The sequence below is a fragment of the Eulemur rufifrons genome, chromosome 28, assembly GCF_041146395.1.
Source record: "Eulemur rufifrons isolate Redbay chromosome 28, OSU_ERuf_1, whole genome shotgun sequence".
NCBI classification, from domain to species: Eukaryota; Metazoa; Chordata; class Mammalia; order Primates; family Lemuridae; genus Eulemur; species Eulemur rufifrons.
Window position 1 is genome coordinate 54,308,751 of NC_091010.1, and position 21,727 is coordinate 54,330,477.

Sequence of the window (21,727 nt, forward strand, 5' to 3'; positions counted from 1 at the left end):
GACATGGCTTATGCTGCGGTTTTGTGTATGTGGAGTTTGATCTTTTAACCTGGCTCTTCTCTAGTGGAGACTGGGGAACTGTTGGCTAATGTGACTTCAGATGCCCGGCATGTGACCTCGCTGCCCTGCTTATAATAAGCTGGTTTCTCGTTATGCTTTGATGAATTCCTGGCTCAAAAGGGCAAGTACTTAGCCTGGGACTCCAGAATCACTGTAATCTGCTGCTGTGTATTTTTTTCCTTTCTGTACCATTACAACCTGATGCTCTAATCTAGCCTGAGAGGTTTACTCAGCGTTCCTGATCACAACATGCCTGCCGCCTTATTAGTTGTATTTGGTTTCAGAGATACAATCCGGCTCTGAAAAAACTAGGAAAAGATCCTGTGCCCAATTGAGAGTTCCAGATTTGAGTCTTCACTGCATTTACTTATTAGCTTTGCAGCCTTGAACAAGTCATTGCCTATCTCAGGACTTTGTTGTGAGACTCAAATGAATCAACTATAAAGAATTATTTTATTAACATTGAACTTTAGTAGGAATATGATTAACTGCCCATAAAGATAAATAAAAATTTAATTATCTGAACAATATTTCAAAAACATTTGAAACATTAAAAAATGAGTTAAAAGATGAGTTATGAACATTCATGACAAACCTTTTGCACGAGAATTCTTACCTGTTAAAAGCACGGTCAACTATATAAAAAGGCTAGGGAGATGTCATTTACTTTGAAAATTTTCTTTACTGCATAGAAGCTATTCACCAACCTTAAAGGGGGCATTTGTATTTTTCCTCTTATTCTTAATTGATTTCAGAGGGCTTATACATCCCTCTAAAACTCCGTAGCTGTCCCAAAGCTTTAGGATGATACTCACATATTGTGGAATATGTGGAAATGAAAAGTCATTTTCATTAATGGAAAAAGAGCATTTGACCTGTGTCTTTGCCTCTGACCTTTACCAGCTGTGTGACTTTGAACAGGTTTTCAACCTTTCTTATTTAGCTTTCTCATCAGTTTAATAAATAGTTATGATTCTCTTGAGGAACTGGTTTTTAATCTTAAAGCCATTGTAAATCAGTACACTGAGCAGCTTGGCTTGATTCATATGGCTGCCAGAGAGTTTAGATAAAAGTTGGCCCATCTCTAGCAAATGCACACAATTTTACAGCTTTCACGTTGTATCTTAACTTCACTCTTGGCTATGGCTGCCCTCCTTGTGCTTGTTTTCTCTTTAGCTCTATTTTTCTTACCTATATTTAGTTTATATTATTTTATTTTGTAATTATTTTAATCTATGGAAGCTGCCTTAAGTTCTTCCTGGAAGAATATGCGGGCAGCACATTCAATAAAATAGGTAATGCCTGTTTCTCAGAGCTGTTACAATGTCCGTAATGAGTGAGACATATAGTAGGTATCTTTTTTTTTTATTTAATCAAAGAATATTTTGATTATAGCTGCTTTGAAGTGAGAAAAGTTTAAGTGGTTTGGTTTTGAAGGGAAGATAAAGTTTCAGAAAAGCAGACTGATCCACTGCCATGTGTCCAGAAGTTTTCTGTAGTTTATATAAAGATAAAAGAGGATATCTGGAAGGTTCTTTTTCATTTCGGCCTTAAGCATGGTAAAATACTCATGTTACCCATCTGTATGAAGGCATTTGTCTATCTTATATACAGCTCTCAACCATTTTATGTTCACTGGGTCTTGGATATTAATGGAGTTTTCTGATAAACATGTCTTTGTAGAGACATATTTTATAGGACAGTTTCTCTGGTTTAAATCGTATGTTTAAAGGAACTAGCTCTAGTCAATGGAATTAGATGTTTTTGAATTTTTATAATTGTACTCATGATTTACATTTAACAAGCCTTAAAGTTATAAAAGAAAAGCCATATGTAACTGGTGTAAACCACTGCATGAACTTGGATTCAAATATGATCACAATTAGTAATTTTTTTAAATTAATCACTCAGACATCCACCCACATTATTAGCAGAAAGTACAGCATCTTCCTCTTGGGATTCTGCTTTCCTATGAATTGTCCCAAGAACTTCAGTGACTTATACAGTCCAAGTGGGTTCATCAGTGGCGTACATATCCAACATGTGCTATGGGTTGTGTGTCCATGCATCTGGGTATGTGAGAGAAAGAGACACTAACCAGAGTCTGTTCAGCCCACCACTGCCACTGTGCTTTCCTGTCTTAAACTGTCTAACAGGAGCTATAGGTTCATTGTTGACCCAGATACCTGTGCAGGCCACCATGGTGCATCAGGGAAGGGTGAACCTCTTCTTGTACTAAGCTCAGTTAACATGTTTCATGGTGCCCCCATGGTTGAGCTGCCAAGATTAGCACCCAGTTCGTTTAGTTTACATCAGACACTTCTGAACTATTCTAAGAGCCACACAAGCAGTGAGTCAGGACTGGTCCTAACATCTAACTCCTCATAGCCTTGGAACTACATTTCTCCTTCCCACCATGGGCTCTTGTGCCATTATTTTTAAAAAAAAGTCCCTGGACCTCTGGGTAATTCACCTATCCTCTAAGAAGGACTCCAGGAAATCTTATTCCCACCCTTATGAGGAAGGCTACTGTCAGTGACTCAAAACAGATTCACCTTTCTAAGGGAGGTTTCCTCAGCGATCTCCAAGGTGATTATGCCTACCCTTCTTGGAGTAGTGATTTCAAAATAGTTTTCTGCCTTCTCTCTCTTAGGTGAAGGGGAAACAAATTGAATTTAATTTCTGGCAGGGCATCTTGCTACACATGTAACTAATCTCAAATGGAAGAGCAAAGGTTAAGTGATTTATATTGCAAGAGCCTTCATCTTTAAAATGAATGAAGTAGACATGAGCAAGAAGAGAACAAATGATGAATTTAATAAAAAGTGTTGGCTGAATGTGAAGGAAAGCCAAAACCAGCTATTAATATTTCAACTAATGTGAAGGATTGGGAGAAGTTTCAGATGATGAATCATATTAATACCTCAAGGGTTATTGGAATAGAGGTATTCCCTTCAATGTTCAGGATTTTGATTTATATAAACACTGTTTCTGCCTCTACCCCACCTCCCCCAAAAAGTTACAGTACAACTCCAGAATAGGAATTTGTGGAACCCAAAGTTGGAAAAAAGTGTCATTTCTTTAGCACAGTATTGCAGAAGGGGAATAATTAGTTCTCAGCTCTTCTTAGTTTGCTTTCAGAGTTTATGGAGCTAAGAAATTGCCATGGAAATCATAAAATGGAAACCATGATTATGTCTTAGTTGAAAACTTTCACTGTGAGTCACTTTATATTCAGAGTGGTTCCCCATTTAAATAGGGACTCTGTCCTAACATAGATTGGAGGCTGCTAGGCAAGGACTGGGTCTCCTTTTGCAGCAGTTTACATTTGGTGTGAGTTCCATGTTAATAAGAGTTGTTTTATCTAGACCTGTCTAGTGTAGATATCATAGTATCTCATTTTCTTTGAAATTAAGAATGCCTAATGATTTTTCATCCCCCAAAGCAAGCTTCTTACTGTTGCTTCCAGTGTTTTGATATTATTATTTTGTCTTTTATATTTGTTTTTAAATAGTATAGGTAAAAGCTATTCAAAAGAGGGGTGGGGAAAAAGATTGATTGTATCAGAGCAAATTACATTTGGGTCGTTCTGCTCCAAGTGAGATCAATGTGCTCAGTGGTTATTTTTGTGTATTACAGGCCTTTCGGGAAGACCTGGAATGCCTTATTCAAGAACAGATGAAGAAGGGCCACAACCCAACTGGATTACTAGCTTTGCAACAGATCGCAGATTACATCATGACCAACTCTTTCTCGGGCTTTTCTTCACCTCCCCTCAGTATGTCAGTTTTGGAGAGTTTTAAAAATTATAATTTTATCTCTACTTTGGAATGCTGATACCTCGCTAGCAGCATATTCTGCTCAGTTTCAGTCCTTGTTCATAACATTTAATACTTAGAGTAACAGTGTTAGAATTTCCTACTTTTTCATATCAACCAAGTATTTACTAGACTTTGTGAGGATTACAAAATAGTACAAGACATGGTCCCAGGCCAGATGTGGAGGCACGTGCTGCAGTCCCAGCTACTTGGGAGGCTGAGGCGGCAGAAAGATCATTTGAGCCCAGGAGTTTGAGGCCATTTGAGCAACATAGCAAGACCCTGTCTCCAAAAATAACACATGGTCCCTACCTTAGATAAATGTTGAAGAGACATACCATATATGCACAAAAATAATGTGTTACTATAAAAACTATATAGCTATATTTGTGAGATAACTATAGAGGAAAAAATTACAAAGCAATTCATAAGAAATTATCTAATAACCTTTTATAAGTTATAATATGTACATTCACAGTTGGAATTGATTATTGGCTGAGACTATAGACTGAGAAAACCTATGGAAGAAGACAGGCCTGAACTATCCAGGTTTTAAAAAATGGAGTAGTTAGAACTTGATGTAAAAGATGGCTTAGGACATTTTATTCATTCAGCAGATGTTTAGTGAGAGCACCAATTTGGTGAGCTGAACACTGTAAGGATCCCAAGAATCATAAGGTCTTAAGCTCTAGTATTTTACATCTCGACTGTGAAATAAATACAGAAATCACTGCAACACGAGGGCAGATGCATAGAGAGCTGGAGAAAACTATCAGGGACTGCTTCAGGCCAGACTTAAGGGACATTTTTTCCCGTTTTTTCTTTTATTTTGATCTCCCTTTCTCCTTCCTTTCCTTCCTTTTTTTTCCCCCGTTAGAAATTTATAAATAGGATTTCAGTAAATTCAAGTATTTCCCAAATAGAGGGAATAGATTAAAAAGAGAAATGATGGTGAGAACAGGTAAGATGAGGATATATTTGTAGAACTGCAAGTGGACCATTATGTTGGCACATCAGTGAGACTCCTGGTGTAGAAGCCTCGGGAGACCAGTTGGGTCTGATTGAAGAGGGCCCCTTCGCTGTTAGACCAAGGAGGGCTGCCAGCATGGACAGTGAAAAAACTTCTGAAGAAAGAATTGCTAGGCGATAACGTATAGGTGTTTTGTTTTGTTTGGTTTTGGTTTTGGTTTTGTGTGTGTGCGCGTGTGTGTGTGTGTGTGTGTGTGTGTTTGAGACAGGGTCTTGCTCTGTTGCCCAGGCTGGAATGCAGTGGCACGATCATAGTTTACCGCAACCTCATACTCCTGGGCCCAAGCAATTCTCCTGCCTCAGCCTCCCCAAGTACTGAGGACTACAGATGTGCGCCACCATGATGATAATTTAAATGAGTACCAGCAAACAGAAAGAAACTAAAGTCAGATCAGTTAAAGAATCTTTGAGAGAATCTTGATGTGAGATATAAGTACCTAAATTAGAGTAGTGGTTGTGGGTGTAAGAAGGAAGAGACCAGTAAGAAAGGCATAGCCAAGGAAGTGTAGATAGGTCCTACTTAGCAGGTTTGATGTGGTGATGTCTTTGGTGAGTGGAAAAAGTGATGAGTTCCAAAATGAATGAGTTTTCTAGTTTGGGAAAAATATTCTACCAGAAGAAACAGAAAAGTTCAAAGGTTGAGCTAGTTTGATTCACTTTCTATAATATTGAGCATCTTTTTATATGCAAAGCACACTTTTAGGGACAAGGGAATACAATGATAAACAAGACAGACAAGATTCCTCTTCTCATGGAGACAGAAAATGGACTAAAGGAATAAATAAAATGATCAGATAACAGGGAGTGCTATTCAGAGAATTACAGTATGGTGATGTGATAGAGAACAACTGGGTGGCTACTTTAGATCGAGTGATCAGAGAAACCTCTGAGGAGGTGACATTTAGACTGAAATCTAATAGCAAGGAGTGAACTGTACCAGGATCAAGAGAAAACATTCCAGGTCGAGGGAACTAGTATGAGTGCCGGATTAGAATAAGACAGCAGGAATGGGGTTAGCTTCTTCAAGGGACAAAAATAAAGATAATTGTCTGGACCATGGCTTTCAAGGGAACAGTAGAACAAAGATCAGAAACACAGAGACTAAGTCATATTAAAATCTGGTTTTAGTATGGCTGAATATAAATCATATCACATCCGGGTTTGGAAGTTTGGATTTTATTCCTAACTTTGAGAAACCATTTTTAAGCAGGAGGATGACTTACAAAGACCACTATATGTTTTGTGTGAAGAATGAACTGGGAGATTTCATAGTATTATTAACAAAAATAGGAAAGTCCAGCATTGGAAATGTAGTTTGGTTTGGGAAATGGAGGAAGTTCAACTTTAGGCATGCTTGATTTGAGTTGCCAAGACATTGCAGCAGTTGGAACAGCAGGCTCAGAGCTTAGGAGAGAGACTTGGCAGATGGACAGAGAAAGTATTACTCAAAGCTGTGGATATTGATTAAATAATTGTAGAAGAGGGTATAGGCAGAGAAGAAAAGAGCCCAAAGAGAAAATTTCAAAGAGGAAGACTAGTCAGGGAAGACAGAAATAATAAAAGCAGCTCTCCTGTGAGTGTCCTAGATTCCATGGCAGCTACAGAGATTTGGCTGCCTGGCTGGAATGTACAAAGGCATGGCAGCAGGAAAGCCATATGCCAGTATTCAGAGGTCAGGAAGTAGAAATCAACCAGTTTGCCTGGAGTACTTGTATTGTCAAAAGTAGAAGTTACAGTTGGAAGGTTAGGGGGAGAGTAGGAGTTAGGTTAATGGCCAACTCTAAAATTTTGTCAAAAATTATGCTGCCTTGTATAGCTAACATGTTAAAACTATTTCTTTAAAGTAGTTTGAAACATTTCAAAATTAGGAGATCTTACATTAAAATATTGATTTGGGCTTCTCTTTAAAAGTTTCCTATGGGGCCCATATTCTCAGGTTAAAAGCAATGCTTTAGAAAACTCAATCTGTTGGTTTTATGCAGAATGGATTTACAAAGGAAAAGGACTACAGGCAAGGACAAGAATGAGAAGCTTATTGCAGGAGTCCACACATGAGTTATGGCCTGAACCCAAGTGTGGAAAATGAGGGACCTTGTGAAGAAAAGAATCATGGAATGTGGTGACAAATTACACATGGTGGCCCAGGAAAGGTTAGGAAGTAAAGGTTACTTAGAGTTTGAGCCTGCAGAAATTGTATTATCATCAATATTAGAAGAAAAATAAGGAAAAGAAAAAAGATAAGAAAAATCAGGAAAGATAAGATGAAATCACTCTCAGATCCTTTAAATTTTTATGTTACTGTGTTGTAGGCAGTTAGCAAGGGCAGGATGGAGAATGGGGAGGAGGGGCTGGTCAGAGATAAACATTGGGAAGTCATCTATGCAGAAGTAACTTTGGGGAGGCTTAGAAATGTATGATGGTTTTATAGGGAAATGTAGAATGAGAAAGGAACATAGTGGAGGACTGAGCTTTGGGAAAGAGCCACAGTTGCAGGAAAGTAGGGGGTAAAGAACTTACTGAAGGAGAAAAGAAGCAGATGGAAAGGTAAGGCGAGATCCAGGATAGTATCACATGGGCCTAGAGAAGAATTCTAGGGAAAAGGCAACATAAATGATGTCAAGCTGTAAAGAGGTCAAGGAGAATGAAGACTGAGCAAAAGTTCAACTTGGTAACGATTGAAGTTGGCAATTGAATCATTAGAGACCTTCAAGACTACTTCCAGATCTTCAAGAGGGCAGAAGCCAGACTACTATTTGTATGCTTTCTTTTCCATCTTAAATGCTTTTTGTGTTTGAATAAAAGTTAAAAGAGATATTAGAAAAGTAGCTTTCTGTTGAGGGCTTTCCATCATAAAATTAGCAATCACCCCAGTATTTAATAACACTTTCACCTTTGGGGTCATGTAACTTTTTCCCCAGTGGTGTGAACCTTTGCTCTAGTCACTCCCTAACAAGTACTAGATGAAGCAACTTTTACCAAGCGATCAAAGGTAGCCAATACTTATTTTTATTCTTAGTGTACTTCTCTGAAGAGGATAAGCTAATAAAACCTTGTATGGGCTGATAAATTTCAGATTATTATTTACAAGGCTAGGCCATCCCAGACACAGGCTCCTTCTTGGCAACTAATTTCCAGGTAAGGGATTACCTGACTTGAATCTCTTTCCACAATTTTTTTCTCTTTTAGGTCTTGGCATGGTCTCACCTATCAATGACCTTCCCGGTGCAGACACATCCTCGTATGTGAAGGGAGAAAAACTCACCCGCTGTAAACTTGCCAGCCTCTACAGACTTGCGGACTTGTTTGGGTGGGCACACCTGGCAAATACATATATCTCAGTGAGTTCTTTACCTTTCAATTCCTTTTTTATAAAATTCCAACCATAAGGCAGCTATACTGTTTGCAGACTTACTCTCTGAACCTAGCATGCTAGATCACAACCAAATGCTGATTTAAACCTTCTCTCCAAGCCAGAGGCTACAATCCCCCCACATTTCTTCCTTTACTGTCTTTGTCGTTCTTTTTGTTCAGACCAGTTGCAGAGCCTACCCAGGAAGAAACCTTGTGACAGAATTGTCCCTCTCTGTGATAATTTTATTTGAGCATCAGTGGCATTAAAAAGCATTTGAGGGTCAAGGAAGTTTCCTGTCTGGGCTTTTATTTTTTAAATATATTTTTCCCATTCACTATCCTTTTGTTTTCACTTTGCCACACTTGGAAGCAAGATGCTATTTGGAAGCAGAAATGCGTAAATATTAAGATATTATGTGATGGAAATGGCATAGACACGTGGTACAGTCCACCAACAGTCTCTCTCTTTTCTCCCCTGGCTATTCCTTAGTTTCCCTCTTTCATCTCCATCTTAATTCCTTCCTAGGAAGAGATTCTGTTCTCTGTGCCCATTTTCTCTTAATTTCCATGTTGTGAATTAAGATTATAATCATTACCCGTTGGGTTGACTAATACTGGCATTTACTTTTCATGAATGTAATTGACCCTAAGCAACTTCAGGACCTCAAAATAACACTTTAGGTAAGTGCGGTAATTGAGAGACTGATTTTAGAATTTTTCAGCAAGTGCTCGAGTGTTAAGGGAAAAGTTTCATGCTACAGACCTTTAAGTTTTTGCCTTATTTCTTCCCCTTCATATCTTACAATTATGAATTATATTATACATTGTAAATATATCTCTGGTCATGTTTAAACTGCAAAATATGAACACTTTATAGAAATTCCGTATTATTTTTTTCTTTTTTCCAGGTAAGAATAAGTAAGGAGCAAGACCACATTATTATAATTCCCAGAGGCCTATCTTTTTCTGAAGCCACAGCCTCGAATTTGGTATAATTTTCATTCCTATGTTTCTTTTTCTGAGCTTTCTTGTGCTTTTCTGACAGTTTTTAGCTTTTAGCACAGACCGAAACAAGAAAAGGTATGGATGGAAAAACATTTACTAGTGAGCAGTAAAGGGATTGGAAAATTACGTTGATTTTTAAGAAAAGCCTTAGCGTTCAAGAAAAACAGGGTAGTTGAGTCTAATAAATGAGTTGGTCTTATAGGTTAACTTCTCTATGTTTTGAAGGGGAATCTTTTGAATTTTTTCCTACCCTGTACATTCAGGAATTTGTTTTTGTTTTTTTTTTTTTTTAAACACACAAAGTCTGTGTGTATTGTAGCTAGATTTAAACAACATTTAGTTGGCATGAGTATGGGACCTGACCTTCTAGCGTTTTATCCTTTCCATGACCGTACTCCTAGCCACTGTCATCAGCTTATACAGCAGTAAGAGATGCATCGGTTTTGGGTGCTGCAATATTAGCAAATGGAAATCTTCCAGCCAGTTCAGTAAATGCCAGACTTGTCCAACCCTCCAGTGAAGAACCTATCTTAGCAACTGTGCTTCTTGCTAAATGCTAAGTTTTGTTGTATACTACCTGTTTTATAACTAAAGTTTTATGGGAACAAAGCTAAAACCCATTCTTTTACAAATTGTTTATGGCTGCTTTTGTACTGCAGCAGTAGAGTTGAGTAGTTGCAACAGAGGCCCACAAAGTCTGAAATACTTACTATCTGGCCGTTAATAAAAAAGTTTGCCACCCCCTGGTTTAGCTTATGGAACACAGACAAACTTTGGTACATGTGTACCAGTTAAATATGTCTTTCTGATTTATTTCCAGGTGAAAGTCAATATAATAGGAGAAGTGGTTGACCAGGGAAGTACTAATTTGAAAATTGACCATACAGGATTCAGTCCCCATGCTGCGATCTATTCAACACGTCCTGATGTGAAGTGTGTGATACACATCCACACCCTTGCAACAGCAGCTGTAAGTCAGTGAAGAACCAAAACCAACAATGACTCTGGAAAATACAGTATTTTCATGGCTTTCCCAACGTGATGCTTTGCTATCTTCTTTCCTTCAGACCCTGCCATCCCAAATCACATTTGAAATATTAATCCTCTACATACCCAGAAAGCAAAAGGCCCTGGGAACCAAATGCTACCATTTTAGGAAACAACTGGCGAGATGGCATTTGGATTTTAAAACTAATCAGTTTAATAAGTGGGTCATTGAGTTTTTCGGAACAAAGCTTCTTTCATAATACTTGACACATACACAGCATGTAAATTGAGTTGTATCCCCTAAGTCCTTCCCTTTTTGGGGGGAGGGAGTGAAGAACTAAAGAGGGAGGTGGGCTGCAATGGTGAACACAGTGAATAGGCCAGTGCTTCCTGAACTGACCAAAGAATCAGGTTCCTATGAAAATGTATTTAGTAACTAAATGTGTCATCTTGGTATGCACCCAACCAAATAGGTATCCTCCATGAAGTGTGGGATCCTTCCAATTTCTCAAGAGTCCCTTATCCTGGGAGATGTCGCCTATTACAACTACCAAGGATCTCTTGATGAACAGGAAGAGAGAATTCAACTGCAGAAAGTTCTTGGGCCAAGTTGTAAGGTATGTAGTAGAGTTTCTGTCTAAGGAGCTATTTTTGTTGCTGCTGTTGATGAAAACCGTGTGAGCTATGCCAGTTATTTAAAGTGATTGCTCTGGGGATTCTATTTTAGGTGCTGGTCCTCAGGAATCACGGTGTGGTAGCACTTGGAGAAACAGTGGAGGAGGCTTTTCATTATATTTTTAATGTGCAGATAGCCTGTGAGATTCAGGTAGGAAAAATTATTTCCTTTTTTATTGCTTTGTTGTTTGCTTCTTTGGATTTTGTTTATTTATTTCCAAAGCTCTATTGGTTAAAGAGCTTTTTGTTTTGTCTTTTAAGAGAAGTTCTGCTCTACTTAAGTGAAAAGGGATTATCTACTCCCAATTTGAATTGAATTAAAAATAGGAAAAGAAATGAAAATTTTCTCACACACACAAATCTAAGTGCCTCATAAACATCATTTTCCCCACAATCCCACTTTTAAAGATAGTGCAATTGCCCATTTCTGTTTTCACCCTATAGTCGTGGTGCTAATTGAGAAACAAAGGCAGCCTCAAATGAGCAAGAATCAAATGTGTTGTTGCCACTTTTGTGAAAAGCTGAAGACTAGGCCGGGAGTTTTATGAACTCACGTGGTTTTCAACCATTCCACAGCCTCATTATTATAATAGGTTGGATATTTATTAACCACTTGCTTCCTCAGTGAAGCAGATTATATTTAAAGGCCCTGGGTTCTCTCTTAAAGAAAATCAATAAGATTCTCTTGAAGCAATGGTAATAACCTTAATTTATTAGAAGGGCCATAAGAAAGGGAAAAAACTTTTCTACTGACTTTAACTTGTCCTAATTACCAACTTCCTTTTTGCTTTTGATGGTCCCTCATCTTCTCAAATGGGGCTATAAAAAGCTTAATTAGATTAAGATGATAAGCTAATGACTTCTGCCTATATATCCTTAAATTCAAAGTGTAGTGTTTCTGTACTCCTTTAAGATTATAACTTTCAGCAAAAGTATTAACCAGATAGCCATGGGAAAACCTCAAGAAGAGAACTTTAAAATTTGGCAAGAGATTTCAGTTGCTCGAAATATGTTACAAGGTATGGTTCTAAATGTGTTATGGATATTTGCCAAATTGAAATTGTGCCTTTTTGAAAGGAAAATACTCCTTACAGTCTTTACAGTTTTGTGTATCTGTGTGTTTTACCGTTGGTTACAGGTGCAGGCATTAGCAGGGGCAGGTGGAGTAGACAATCTACTTGTGCTGGACCTTCAGAAGTATAAACCTTCTACTTACACTGTAGCAGCATCTGGAGGAGGAGGCGTGAATATGGGTTCCCATCAAAAGTGGAAGGTTGGCGAGATTGAGTTTGAAGGGCTGATGAGAACTCTGGACAATCTGGTAGGTGAAAAATTGAACATAAACTTGGTTTTCATGTCTTCAGAATCAAGAGCAGTTGCCTCCATCTCCTTTTGGTTTTGGAACACGCTTCTTACTCCCCCAGGAGCAGAGTTGGACCCTAGCAAGGCATTTTGGTGTGATTTAACCACATTTTAAAGAATTAAACAGTGGAACATGTAAATGTCATCTTTTTTTTTCAAGAATATAATACATTGTTATTTACTATAGTCACCATATTGTACAATATAGCTCTTGAGTTTACTCCTATCTAGCTGAAATTTTGTATCCTTTATCCAGTGTCTCCCTACCCCACCTCCTGATAACAATCATTCTACTCTCTACTTCTAGTTCAGTTTTTTTAAATTCATATAAATGAGATCATACAGTATTTGTCTTCTGTGCCTGGCTTTTTTCACTTAATACAGTGTCCTGTAGGTTCATCCATGCTGTTGCACAGGACGGAATTTCCTTCTTTTTTAAGGCTGAATAGTATTCCATTGTGTATATACACCACGTTTTCTTTGTCAGTTCATCCATTGATGGACAGACACTTAGGTTGATTCCATATGTTGGCCATTGTGAATAATGCTGCGGTGAATATGGGGGTGCACATACCTCTTTGACGTACTGATTTCATTTCCTTTGGATACACCCAGTAGTGGGACTGCTGGATCATACGGTACTTCTATTTTTAATTTTATGAGGAACATACTAATTACATTCCCACCAACAATGTACAAGTGTTCCCTTTTCTCCCCACATCCTCTCTAACACTTACTTGTGTCTTTTTGATAATAGCAATTCTGACAGGTGTGAGATGATATCCCATTGTCCTAATTTGCATTTCCCTGATTAGTGATGTGTTAAGCATTTTTTCATATGCTCGTTGGCCTTTTGTATATTTTTTGAGAAATGTCTGTTCAGATTCTTTGCCCAGTTTTTAATCGGGTTATTTCTTTTCTTGCTATTTATTTGTTTGAGTTCCTTACGTATTTTGGATATTAACCCCTTATCAGATGTATGGTTTGGCAAATGTCACCTTATGTTAGATTTTACCCTCTTCCGTGAAGGGTCAGAAGGCAGATTGCCTTCAGACCCAGAAACAAAGACTTAAATGGGCACTGAGATTTGGTTCCCAAAAACAGTTTTTATAGGTAGAAAAATGTTTCTAGTCAGCAATTTAGAAATTCCCTCTGTCAGAAACAGTTGTGTGAGTGGAAATTGCAGTGTCAGCTGGAATCAGTTTTAACCAGATCTTGAAATTTTCTTGATTTCAACACTAATGTTCTGTGGAGATTGTGGGGTTTGGAAGGCTGTTTTCCCCCTTATTTGTTTTTCAACAAAGGAGTCTTTTTTTGTCATTTGTTTAAGGAATTAGAATCCAAGTGCTGTGTTGGTTCAGGTCTGATTGCTTCAAATGTGGTTTTTCCCTCCCTCAGGGGTACAGAACAGGCTACGCTTACAGGCATCCTCTCATCCGAGAGAAGCCAAGGCACAAGAGTGATGTGGAAATCCCAGCAACTGTGACTGCTTTTTCCTTTGAAGACGATGCGGTGCCCCTCTCTCCTCTCAAATACATGGCGCAGAGGCAGCAGCGTGAGAAAACAAGGTGGCTGAACTCACCGAACACCTACATGAAAGTGAATGTGCCTGAGGAGTCTCGGAACGGGGAAACCAGCCCCAGGACCAAAATCACAGTACGCCAGTATTTTACATCGTTTGCCTTTATTAAATATTGGGGAAGTAGAATGTAAGAAAAATATTACTATCATTTACCAAGTTTTAACTTTTTCAAGTCATTGTTCTAAGTGCCATACATGAATGATCTCGTTTAATTCTCCTAATATGAAATGATGCTGTTTTTCTTCCTATTTTATAGATAAGGAAACCAAGGCAAAAAGGGCTGTTTTTTAATGGTAAAGTCAGGATCTGAATGCACTCAGTCTGACTTTGGTGCCCAGTTCTTACCCACTACATGATACTACCTTGTAGTTCATACTGCACCAGTGAATTAAAACTACAAAGTTACCAACACCTAATTGTGCCAGAGTTGTGTAAATTCCTGTACACAGCTACCCTTAGGTGAGATCTTGTAGGTTGAAAGATAGGTTATTTTATCTTTTTCAGAATTTTGCTTTATATTTGGTTTAGTTTTGGAATGCTTACCATCAAATATTCTCTAAATACTCAAAATTAGTTCATCCTATCAGATAATAGCATTCAATATGGAAATGCCTAGGCATCACAGAATTTTTTTCATATCTATAAGATTTCTTGTCTCCCAGTAAAAGAACATAATTAAACTCATAAGTTTCCCAGAATTCATTTTATTGGCAGAGATTGATGGTCAGTCATCATTAATCTTGTTAAATATTAGCTTTCTTTAAGGATTATAAAATGGGATAAATGAGAAGAATTATATAAGCTCCTTCCAATCCTGTGGTTCTGATATGCTGTGTACTATCAGATTATCCCCATTATAAAATGCTGATTAGGGGCTTGGCCTTTTCTGTCAGCCAAAAATGAAAGTGAAGTCTGGAAAACTAACTCGTAAGAGATTCTTTGAGTTCTTTTTGATGCCTACTTGGCCACCATCATCTGATGAAACTTCAGTGCAGGAGACAGAACTCTGAATGTGAGTTAATGGGCGATCAAGCTCTGTGTGCTCACAATAGTTTTCAGCATCATATTTTCAAAAGGAGAAAGTTGAAAGTTTAGCAGTATAATTGAGTGTTCATGTGAATAGTAATGGCATTTTAATTTTTTAAAAAAGTGAGTGCTTATTTTTAGCCTTTTTCTAACTGGTATGAGATGTAAACGAATTGACCACTAAAATATTACTTAGGGAAATTCTTTAAAAGATTGGCACCCCCCCACCTCCAGTCTCCCCCTACTCCCAGAGACTATAAACAGTTATTAAGCACCTACTAATATTTCCTGAACACAAAGCTTCATTCTAGACAATTTTTGATTCTTTAGTGGATGAAAGCAGAGGACTCCTCTAAAGTTAGCAGTGGAACACCTATCAAAATTGAAGATCCAAATCAGTTTGTTCCTTTAAACACTAACCCGAACGAGGTACTGGAAAAGAGAAATAAGGTAAGACATGGTCTTTTGTGGCCAGGGGAGACATTTTTCTTCTATTTTATGTTTAAATCACTAGTGATCGAGTCTGATTAATACTGACTCAGTATTACTGAATACAGAAGAATTTGGAATTTAACTCAATATAATTTTAGCTTGTATTGAATACCTCCAGTTCTGTGCTAGTCATTAGTGAACAGGCTACATGGGGAAGAAATATTAAACTACTTCTGCCTTAATGAACCCTGGTATTAGGGGGAAAGCAGTTCTCTAACAACGTAAGACAATAGGAAATCACGTGCCAAAAGGAGTGGAGATTAATGCGAGTTGTTAAGATGGTAAAAGAGGTCTTTATGCAGGTGGAAATTGAAGAGACTCTTACTCTAGAGAGGTCGAATAGTAAGCTTTTAGAAAAAGAGAAAGCAAAGGTCATCTGTCTAGTTGCCCCCAAGAACTTGTTATTGTTTTTCACTTCAGATTCGGGAACAAAACCGGTATGACTTGAAAACAGCAGGACCACAATCTCAGTTGCTTGCTGGAATTGTTGTGGATAAGCCTCCTTCTGTAAGTCCATGAAGCAATATGATCTTTGTTTTTGATCTACCACATTAATTTCTTTGCTCTTTAAATATGAATATTTTTACTAAGGTTAATATAATCACAAGTTTAAAAGTCAGTTCATACGACTTAAAATACTACCTTCATTTCCCAGTTTCCAGGGGCAAGGACTTTCTGTTCTTTCAATTGCTTCTAGCATTTATCTTGATGTTTCTAAAGAGCATCTTTATTCTGCTTTTTCTTGGTATGTCAGTTTTAGACCTGGACTGTATTTTATCAGATCTGTGCCATCAATTGTAAGATGTACCATTATTTTATTTATCACTAAAGGAAAAAAACACTTACCAATTATAATTGTAGGAAGCTATAAATTATAAGTCAATTCCAAATTTCAGAGATGGGAAAACATGGAGGAAAAGTTCATCTTAGAATTAATGAAACATAGGAGAAACTTCTTTATGGAAGATGAGGATTTAACCTGTTTACATAAGGCTTCCCTTTTTTCCTCTCCTCATTTTCCCAGTAAGGTTATATCACAGTTTTTTTTGGTTTTTTTTGTTTGTTTGTTTTTTTGGTAAATCAGCTTTCAGTGTTTCTATTATTATTATACAGGTTTGGTGCTGAACCAGCTAGTGTTAATATTTCTTTTCTTATACAACTTTCCCCCCACCCTTGAGTTAATAATTGCCTCCCTTTTTTATTTGCTTAGCATTTTGGGTACATTGCCTTAGTTGCTCCCAAACTTTTCAAAAGAATTACAAAGTCCCTCTGAATATTATTTTCCATAGGGTCAAAGTCAACAGGTAGCCTTTCTGTTCCAGCCCCCAGTTATTCTGGTCCAAATGTGGACTTCTTGTTCTCAGGCTGCACAGGCTCATTCTCAGGATTCCTGTGCTTCTCATCTATGTTGTATCCTCTGTTTCTTGTATCTTGTGTCTTCTGATTTCTTAATTTACTCCATCATAGAGCACATCCTCTAATAGCTCTCTGAGAAAGGATACATAGGAAATAACAGTTTGAAATGCCTTCATTCTACCTTCAAATGTGCATATAATGGGTATAGAATTCTAGTTTGGAAATAATTTTTCCCCCAAATATGAAACGTATCACTCTATTGTCCCCTAACTTTTTTTTTTTTTTTTGAGACAAGGTCTTGCTGTGTTGCCCTGGCTAGATGGTGTCATTATAACCCACTGTAACCTCAAACTCCTGGGCTCAGGTGATCCTCCTGCCTCAGCCTACCGAGTAGCTGGGACTATATTTATGCAGCACCATGCCCAGCTAATTTTTCTGTCTTCTGTAGAGACACGGTCTCGCTCTTGCTCAGGCTGATGTCAAACTCCTGGTCTCAAGTGGTCCTCCTGCATTGGCCTCCCAGAGGGCTAGGATTGCAGGCATAAGCCACCACGCCTGGCCTATCCTCTAACTTTTATTGTTGAAGTAAGATGGCATCGTGATTCCTGAACCTTTGCTAGGATCCTTTTTTTTTTTCTTTTAGACCTTTTCTACATCCCTGCTGTTCTGAAATTTTATGATGGTGTACTTTGTAGTAGATCTCTTTTTAGTCTCTGTTCTTAGCAATTATAGCCCTTAGCATTAATAGCAGATTGATCTGCAAAGTCATATCCTTCAGTTTTGGGAATTTTTTTTTAAGTATTTCTTCCGTAGATTTCCCACCCCCCTAATTTCTCTCTTTGTCTTGTCAGTATATATCCTGTTAGTTTGGATGTTTGGCATCTTTGAGCCTCTGATTTTTTTTGTTTTTTCTTTTTCTCCTACTTTGCATCTCTTTGCCTTTTTTTATCCTGCTTTCCAGAAGATTTCTTAATTTTATTTTCAACTTTTTTTTTTTTTAAAGAGTTTTTCTTCCCTGGTTGTTTATCCTGATCTTTGTTTCATGAATAAATTTTCTCTTGTTGCTCTAAGGGAATTGATTTTAAATTTTCCTCAGCCTTTGTTGTCTTTGTTTCTTCTGAGTTCCCTTTTTCTTGTTGATTCTGGTCTTCCTCCTCCTCCTTGGAAGCTTTCCTCAGTGTCTGGTGATTCATGGCAGTCTGTTTACATTAAAGAATGAAACACTAAAAGCTGATCAGTAGCTCTGGGTTGTCCAGAGCTTGGGGACCTGTGAGCTGCTCTGCAGGGCGGCTGGATGTGGACCCGGCTGCTTCTCTGGGGAATCCCCAAACGTTACTATCTGTGGTTCTTTTATCTGGGACCATTTAATTTATCCAGAGAAGAATGCTTCAGTCAGTTTCCTCCTGTCGTTCTGAGAGCTGCAGCTGTGTTTTATGTCCCTTAGTTTTTTCTAAAGAATAAACCTCTGATCTTCTGAGTTGGGAGAGAGGTAAATGCTTGGCTATGTGGAGTAGGACGGGGACCTGGGAATCTGTTTTATTCATGCTTTTAACTTGTCCCCCTATTTTCAGCTTTTCCTCACCGTCATTTTCTGTGATACCTGATGCCTCTAGTTTCTGGGCCTTATCAGACCTCTTCAGGGCGAATGAGCATGCTTCTCATTTGCATCCTTTTTTGCAGGACTAATGCTTCAACTTTCTCAGCCCTGCTACCCACTCTTCCACTTGCTTTCCATCTTCCATAAATGTGTTAATACTTCTCATCTTCTGTTGTCTCCTCTCCCGTTCTTTTGTCCTTCAAAGTTTACTATTATTCTTTTACTATCATTTTGGTAGGATTTTGGGAGGGATCAACAATAAATGCATGAGTTCCATCTGCCAGGTGTAACTAAAAGTCTTATTAATTCCTTTCTTTGAGAAAATAGCTACAAGTTTATTTTCATAACAAATTTAAAGAAGTTCTTTTGGTACATTTTCATTTAAGCCTTTTTTACAAAGGATTTGAAATGGAGCAATTCTTGTTTTTTCAGTATATTTCTCAGTTATATAAAGCTTATTAGAACTTGGCTTAGTTTTTTTGTTTGTTTGTTTTTAAAAGATTATTAAACTTTACCTATACAGGCTTATTGAGGAAACATCATGGTGATTTTAGTCCTTTGCATAGTAGGCTAAGAGCATTAATCTGATACGAGTATTTTAAACAAAGTATATTGCCTCATCATTTCTTATGATTGTTGTGAAGTAGGGTTTCACTAACATCATGTATGCATTTACACACGTGTGTATATGAGCATGCATATGTAGATAGACAGTAAAACTCTTGGTAATGAATCAATTTTTTTTTCTTTCTTTCTGTGTAAGACCATGCAATTTGATGATGATGATCATGGCCCACCAGCTCCTCCTAACCCATTCAGTCATCTCACAGAAGGAGAACTTGAAGAATATAAAAAGACAATCGAACGTAAACAACAAGGCCTAGAAGGTTAGTTAATTTTTATATAAAGTCTAGAATAACTACGTGGATAACACCCCACGTTGGATGAGGGAAGGCAGTCAATGTTTTTTGTTTTTTGTTTTTTAATTTTTAAAAATGTTTCTTTTTTGATCAATTGTTCTATTTCATCTATCCCAGTCCTTTACTGAGTATATGTGGGGCTGAAACACACGGAACTGCCATAGACCATGTACCTTAACATGTAGAGAAAGCTGTTCTTCCTCAGAAAGAAATCTCAGTGCTAGCTATCTTATAGTGAAATCTTCTATAAACTGAAATCCCCAGATGAGTAAAAAATTACTAGCCAAAGTAGATATATTAATAGATATAAACATTTCATAGTACCTGGCTTTTCAAATCTTATTTTGAGGTAATTATCGATTCACAAGTTTATGGTTTTATTGCTTTGCAAAATCTCTGTTCCTTAGTGTCTCAGGGTGCCAGTATTGTCACTTCAAAATCAAAATTTAAAACTGCTAGAATTTTGATGTGGCTTTCCTTAAGCATATGGCCACTCTTAGTGAGGTTAAATTTTTCTGACTTTGGAACCCTTAGTAAATAGATTGTTAGGATTATATTTAAGAATTGTTAATGAAAATATCCTAGCCAATTGATTACTAGCTAGCTCCCTTTCTCTCTAGAATAAGATTCTTTTTAATAGGAGTTCTCAATCTTGGGTCTTTGGATAAGCTTCAGACAGTCTGTGAGCCACCTGAAAAATACATGCTTAATTGTACACTACATACATTTGGGGAAAGGGGGTTCAGGGTAGGGATAAGAAGTCTGTGACCTCAAAAGAGGGTAAAAGCTTCTGCTTTAGAGCATCCACAGTGTATACAGTTGAAATTTTTACCTAAAGCTAAACAAGCCAATAAAGAACTATTGCCATGTTAGATATCATGTAGGAAAAACAAATGATTTCTTGATCATTCAAGGAACGGTTTGTCACAAAAGGGAGTCATCCTGAGTCATTAATATAATTACACTAAATGTTATAAGTGGTACTGTTGAATTTGTTTATTCTAACATAAGGTTGGGAGCTTTCTCTTTTTTTATGTATTTTGTAAAATATCCCCCTTATTCTCTTATTTTTTGAAAGCCTAAAGATGCCAGGTAACAAATATATATAAAACTTTATAGTTCCTTCCACATTCATTATGACCTTCTGAATTAGCTCAGTACTGTTGCTCTGACAGAAATCACTATTGGATATTGTTCAAAAATTCAGTGAAGCATTCTGCCTCATTAACGTAGCCTCACTGGTGAGGCTTTATATTGTTTTCATCTGGCTGCTCAGTCTGTTTTAGTTTCCTCACACCAGCAAAAGCTAAATGCACACATATTATTTGCCTGGGCTGCCAGTTTAGCTGTGCTTCCTTTGTAACCCTGTATGTAAAATTACTATTAGCAGCCGGAAATTTTAACACATTAACTTCCTCTTAATGCATAATTATTGACATATGGGGTAACCGTTAGCATGCTCAACTCATTGCTGAAGAATTTAGCGTCTCTGTGTATGCAGGCATTTGATGTATGCACTAACCTCCCTAAAATCTTATGCTGCTTTGTTTTGTTTTGCATGGCTTTTTAACTAAACTCTTATCCAACAGATGCTGAGCAGGAATTACTCTCAGATGACGCTTCCTCTGTTTCACAAATTCAGTCTCAAACTCAGTCACCGCAAAATGTCCCTGAAAAATTGGAAGGTATTCAATGTAATTTCCCATAGCATTCACTGAGTCAGTCTTGAGTCTGTCCCTCTGTCATTTGTTTTCATGTAAGGAAATTGAACACCTGATCAGAGTAAGTTTGCCATGGATTTTTCAAATCTACCAATAATTTACATTATTAAATGTGGTGCTACTTTTGTTCATCATTTATATGATTTACCTTATTCTGGGTTTCGGCCAGGCACAGTGGCTCATACCTGTAATCCCAGCACTTTTGGAAGTGGAGGCAGGAGAATCAATTGAGGCCAGGAGTTCAAGACCAACCTGGGCAATGTAGCGAGACCCTATCTCTGCAAAAAATTAAAGAATTAGCCAGGCATGGTAGCTCATGCCTGTAGTCCCAGCTACTTGGAAGGCTGAGGTGGGAGGATGGGAGGATCACTTAAGCCAAGGAGTGTGAGGCTGCAACGAGCTATGATTGCACCACTGCACTTCAGCCTCGGTGACAGAGCAATACCCATCTTTATTTTGGGGAAAAAAAAAAAATCTAGGTTTTGGCAACCCATAGCTCCTAAGAATTTGTGGAATTAAAATTGATTTGTCATGCATCTTCCAATCAGCAGCATGAAATCCTTGTCAGTTTTGATAGCCAAATGACCCCAAAACTAAAGAAAAATATGTTGTCTTTTTCATATATGCTGATGTGATTTATAATGAAACTGTCATGTCGTCAAACTGGAATTATCTAGCTTTCACTGTTTAATAATTTTGTTCCCTTCCCCTTTATGTCATTTAAGAAAATTAGCTTCATGCTAATA

At 37.6% G+C, this 21,727-nt stretch overlaps 1 protein-coding gene across 6 annotated transcripts in view; it reads left to right on the plus strand.

The window, feature by feature from the left end:
- Positions 1–21,727, plus strand: part of ADD3 (adducin 3) — a 125,277-nt gene that overhangs the window by 101,159 nt on the left and 2,391 nt on the right. For 4 of the 6 annotated variants that reach the window (XM_069461130.1, XM_069461131.1, XM_069461136.1 and 1 more), the window contains 12 exons: positions 3,700–3,838; positions 8,094–8,245; positions 9,167–9,247; positions 10,084–10,233; positions 10,724–10,867; positions 10,978–11,076; positions 12,064–12,246; positions 13,686–13,943; positions 15,226–15,345; positions 15,808–15,894; positions 19,104–19,227; positions 20,850–20,945. In XM_069461130.1, coding sequence (XP_069317231.1) covers positions 3,700–3,838; positions 8,094–8,245; positions 9,167–9,247; positions 10,084–10,233; positions 10,724–10,867; positions 10,978–11,076; positions 12,064–12,246; positions 13,686–13,943; positions 15,226–15,345; positions 15,808–15,894; positions 19,104–19,227; positions 20,850–20,945 — 1,633 coding nt within the window. The remainder of the gene's footprint in view (positions 1–3,699; positions 3,839–8,093; positions 8,246–9,166; positions 9,248–10,083; positions 10,234–10,723; positions 10,868–10,977; positions 11,077–12,063; positions 12,247–13,685; positions 13,944–15,225; positions 15,346–15,807; positions 15,895–19,103; positions 19,228–20,849; positions 20,946–21,727) is intronic. The other 2 variants (XM_069461133.1, XM_069461135.1) reach the window with 1 other exon arrangement.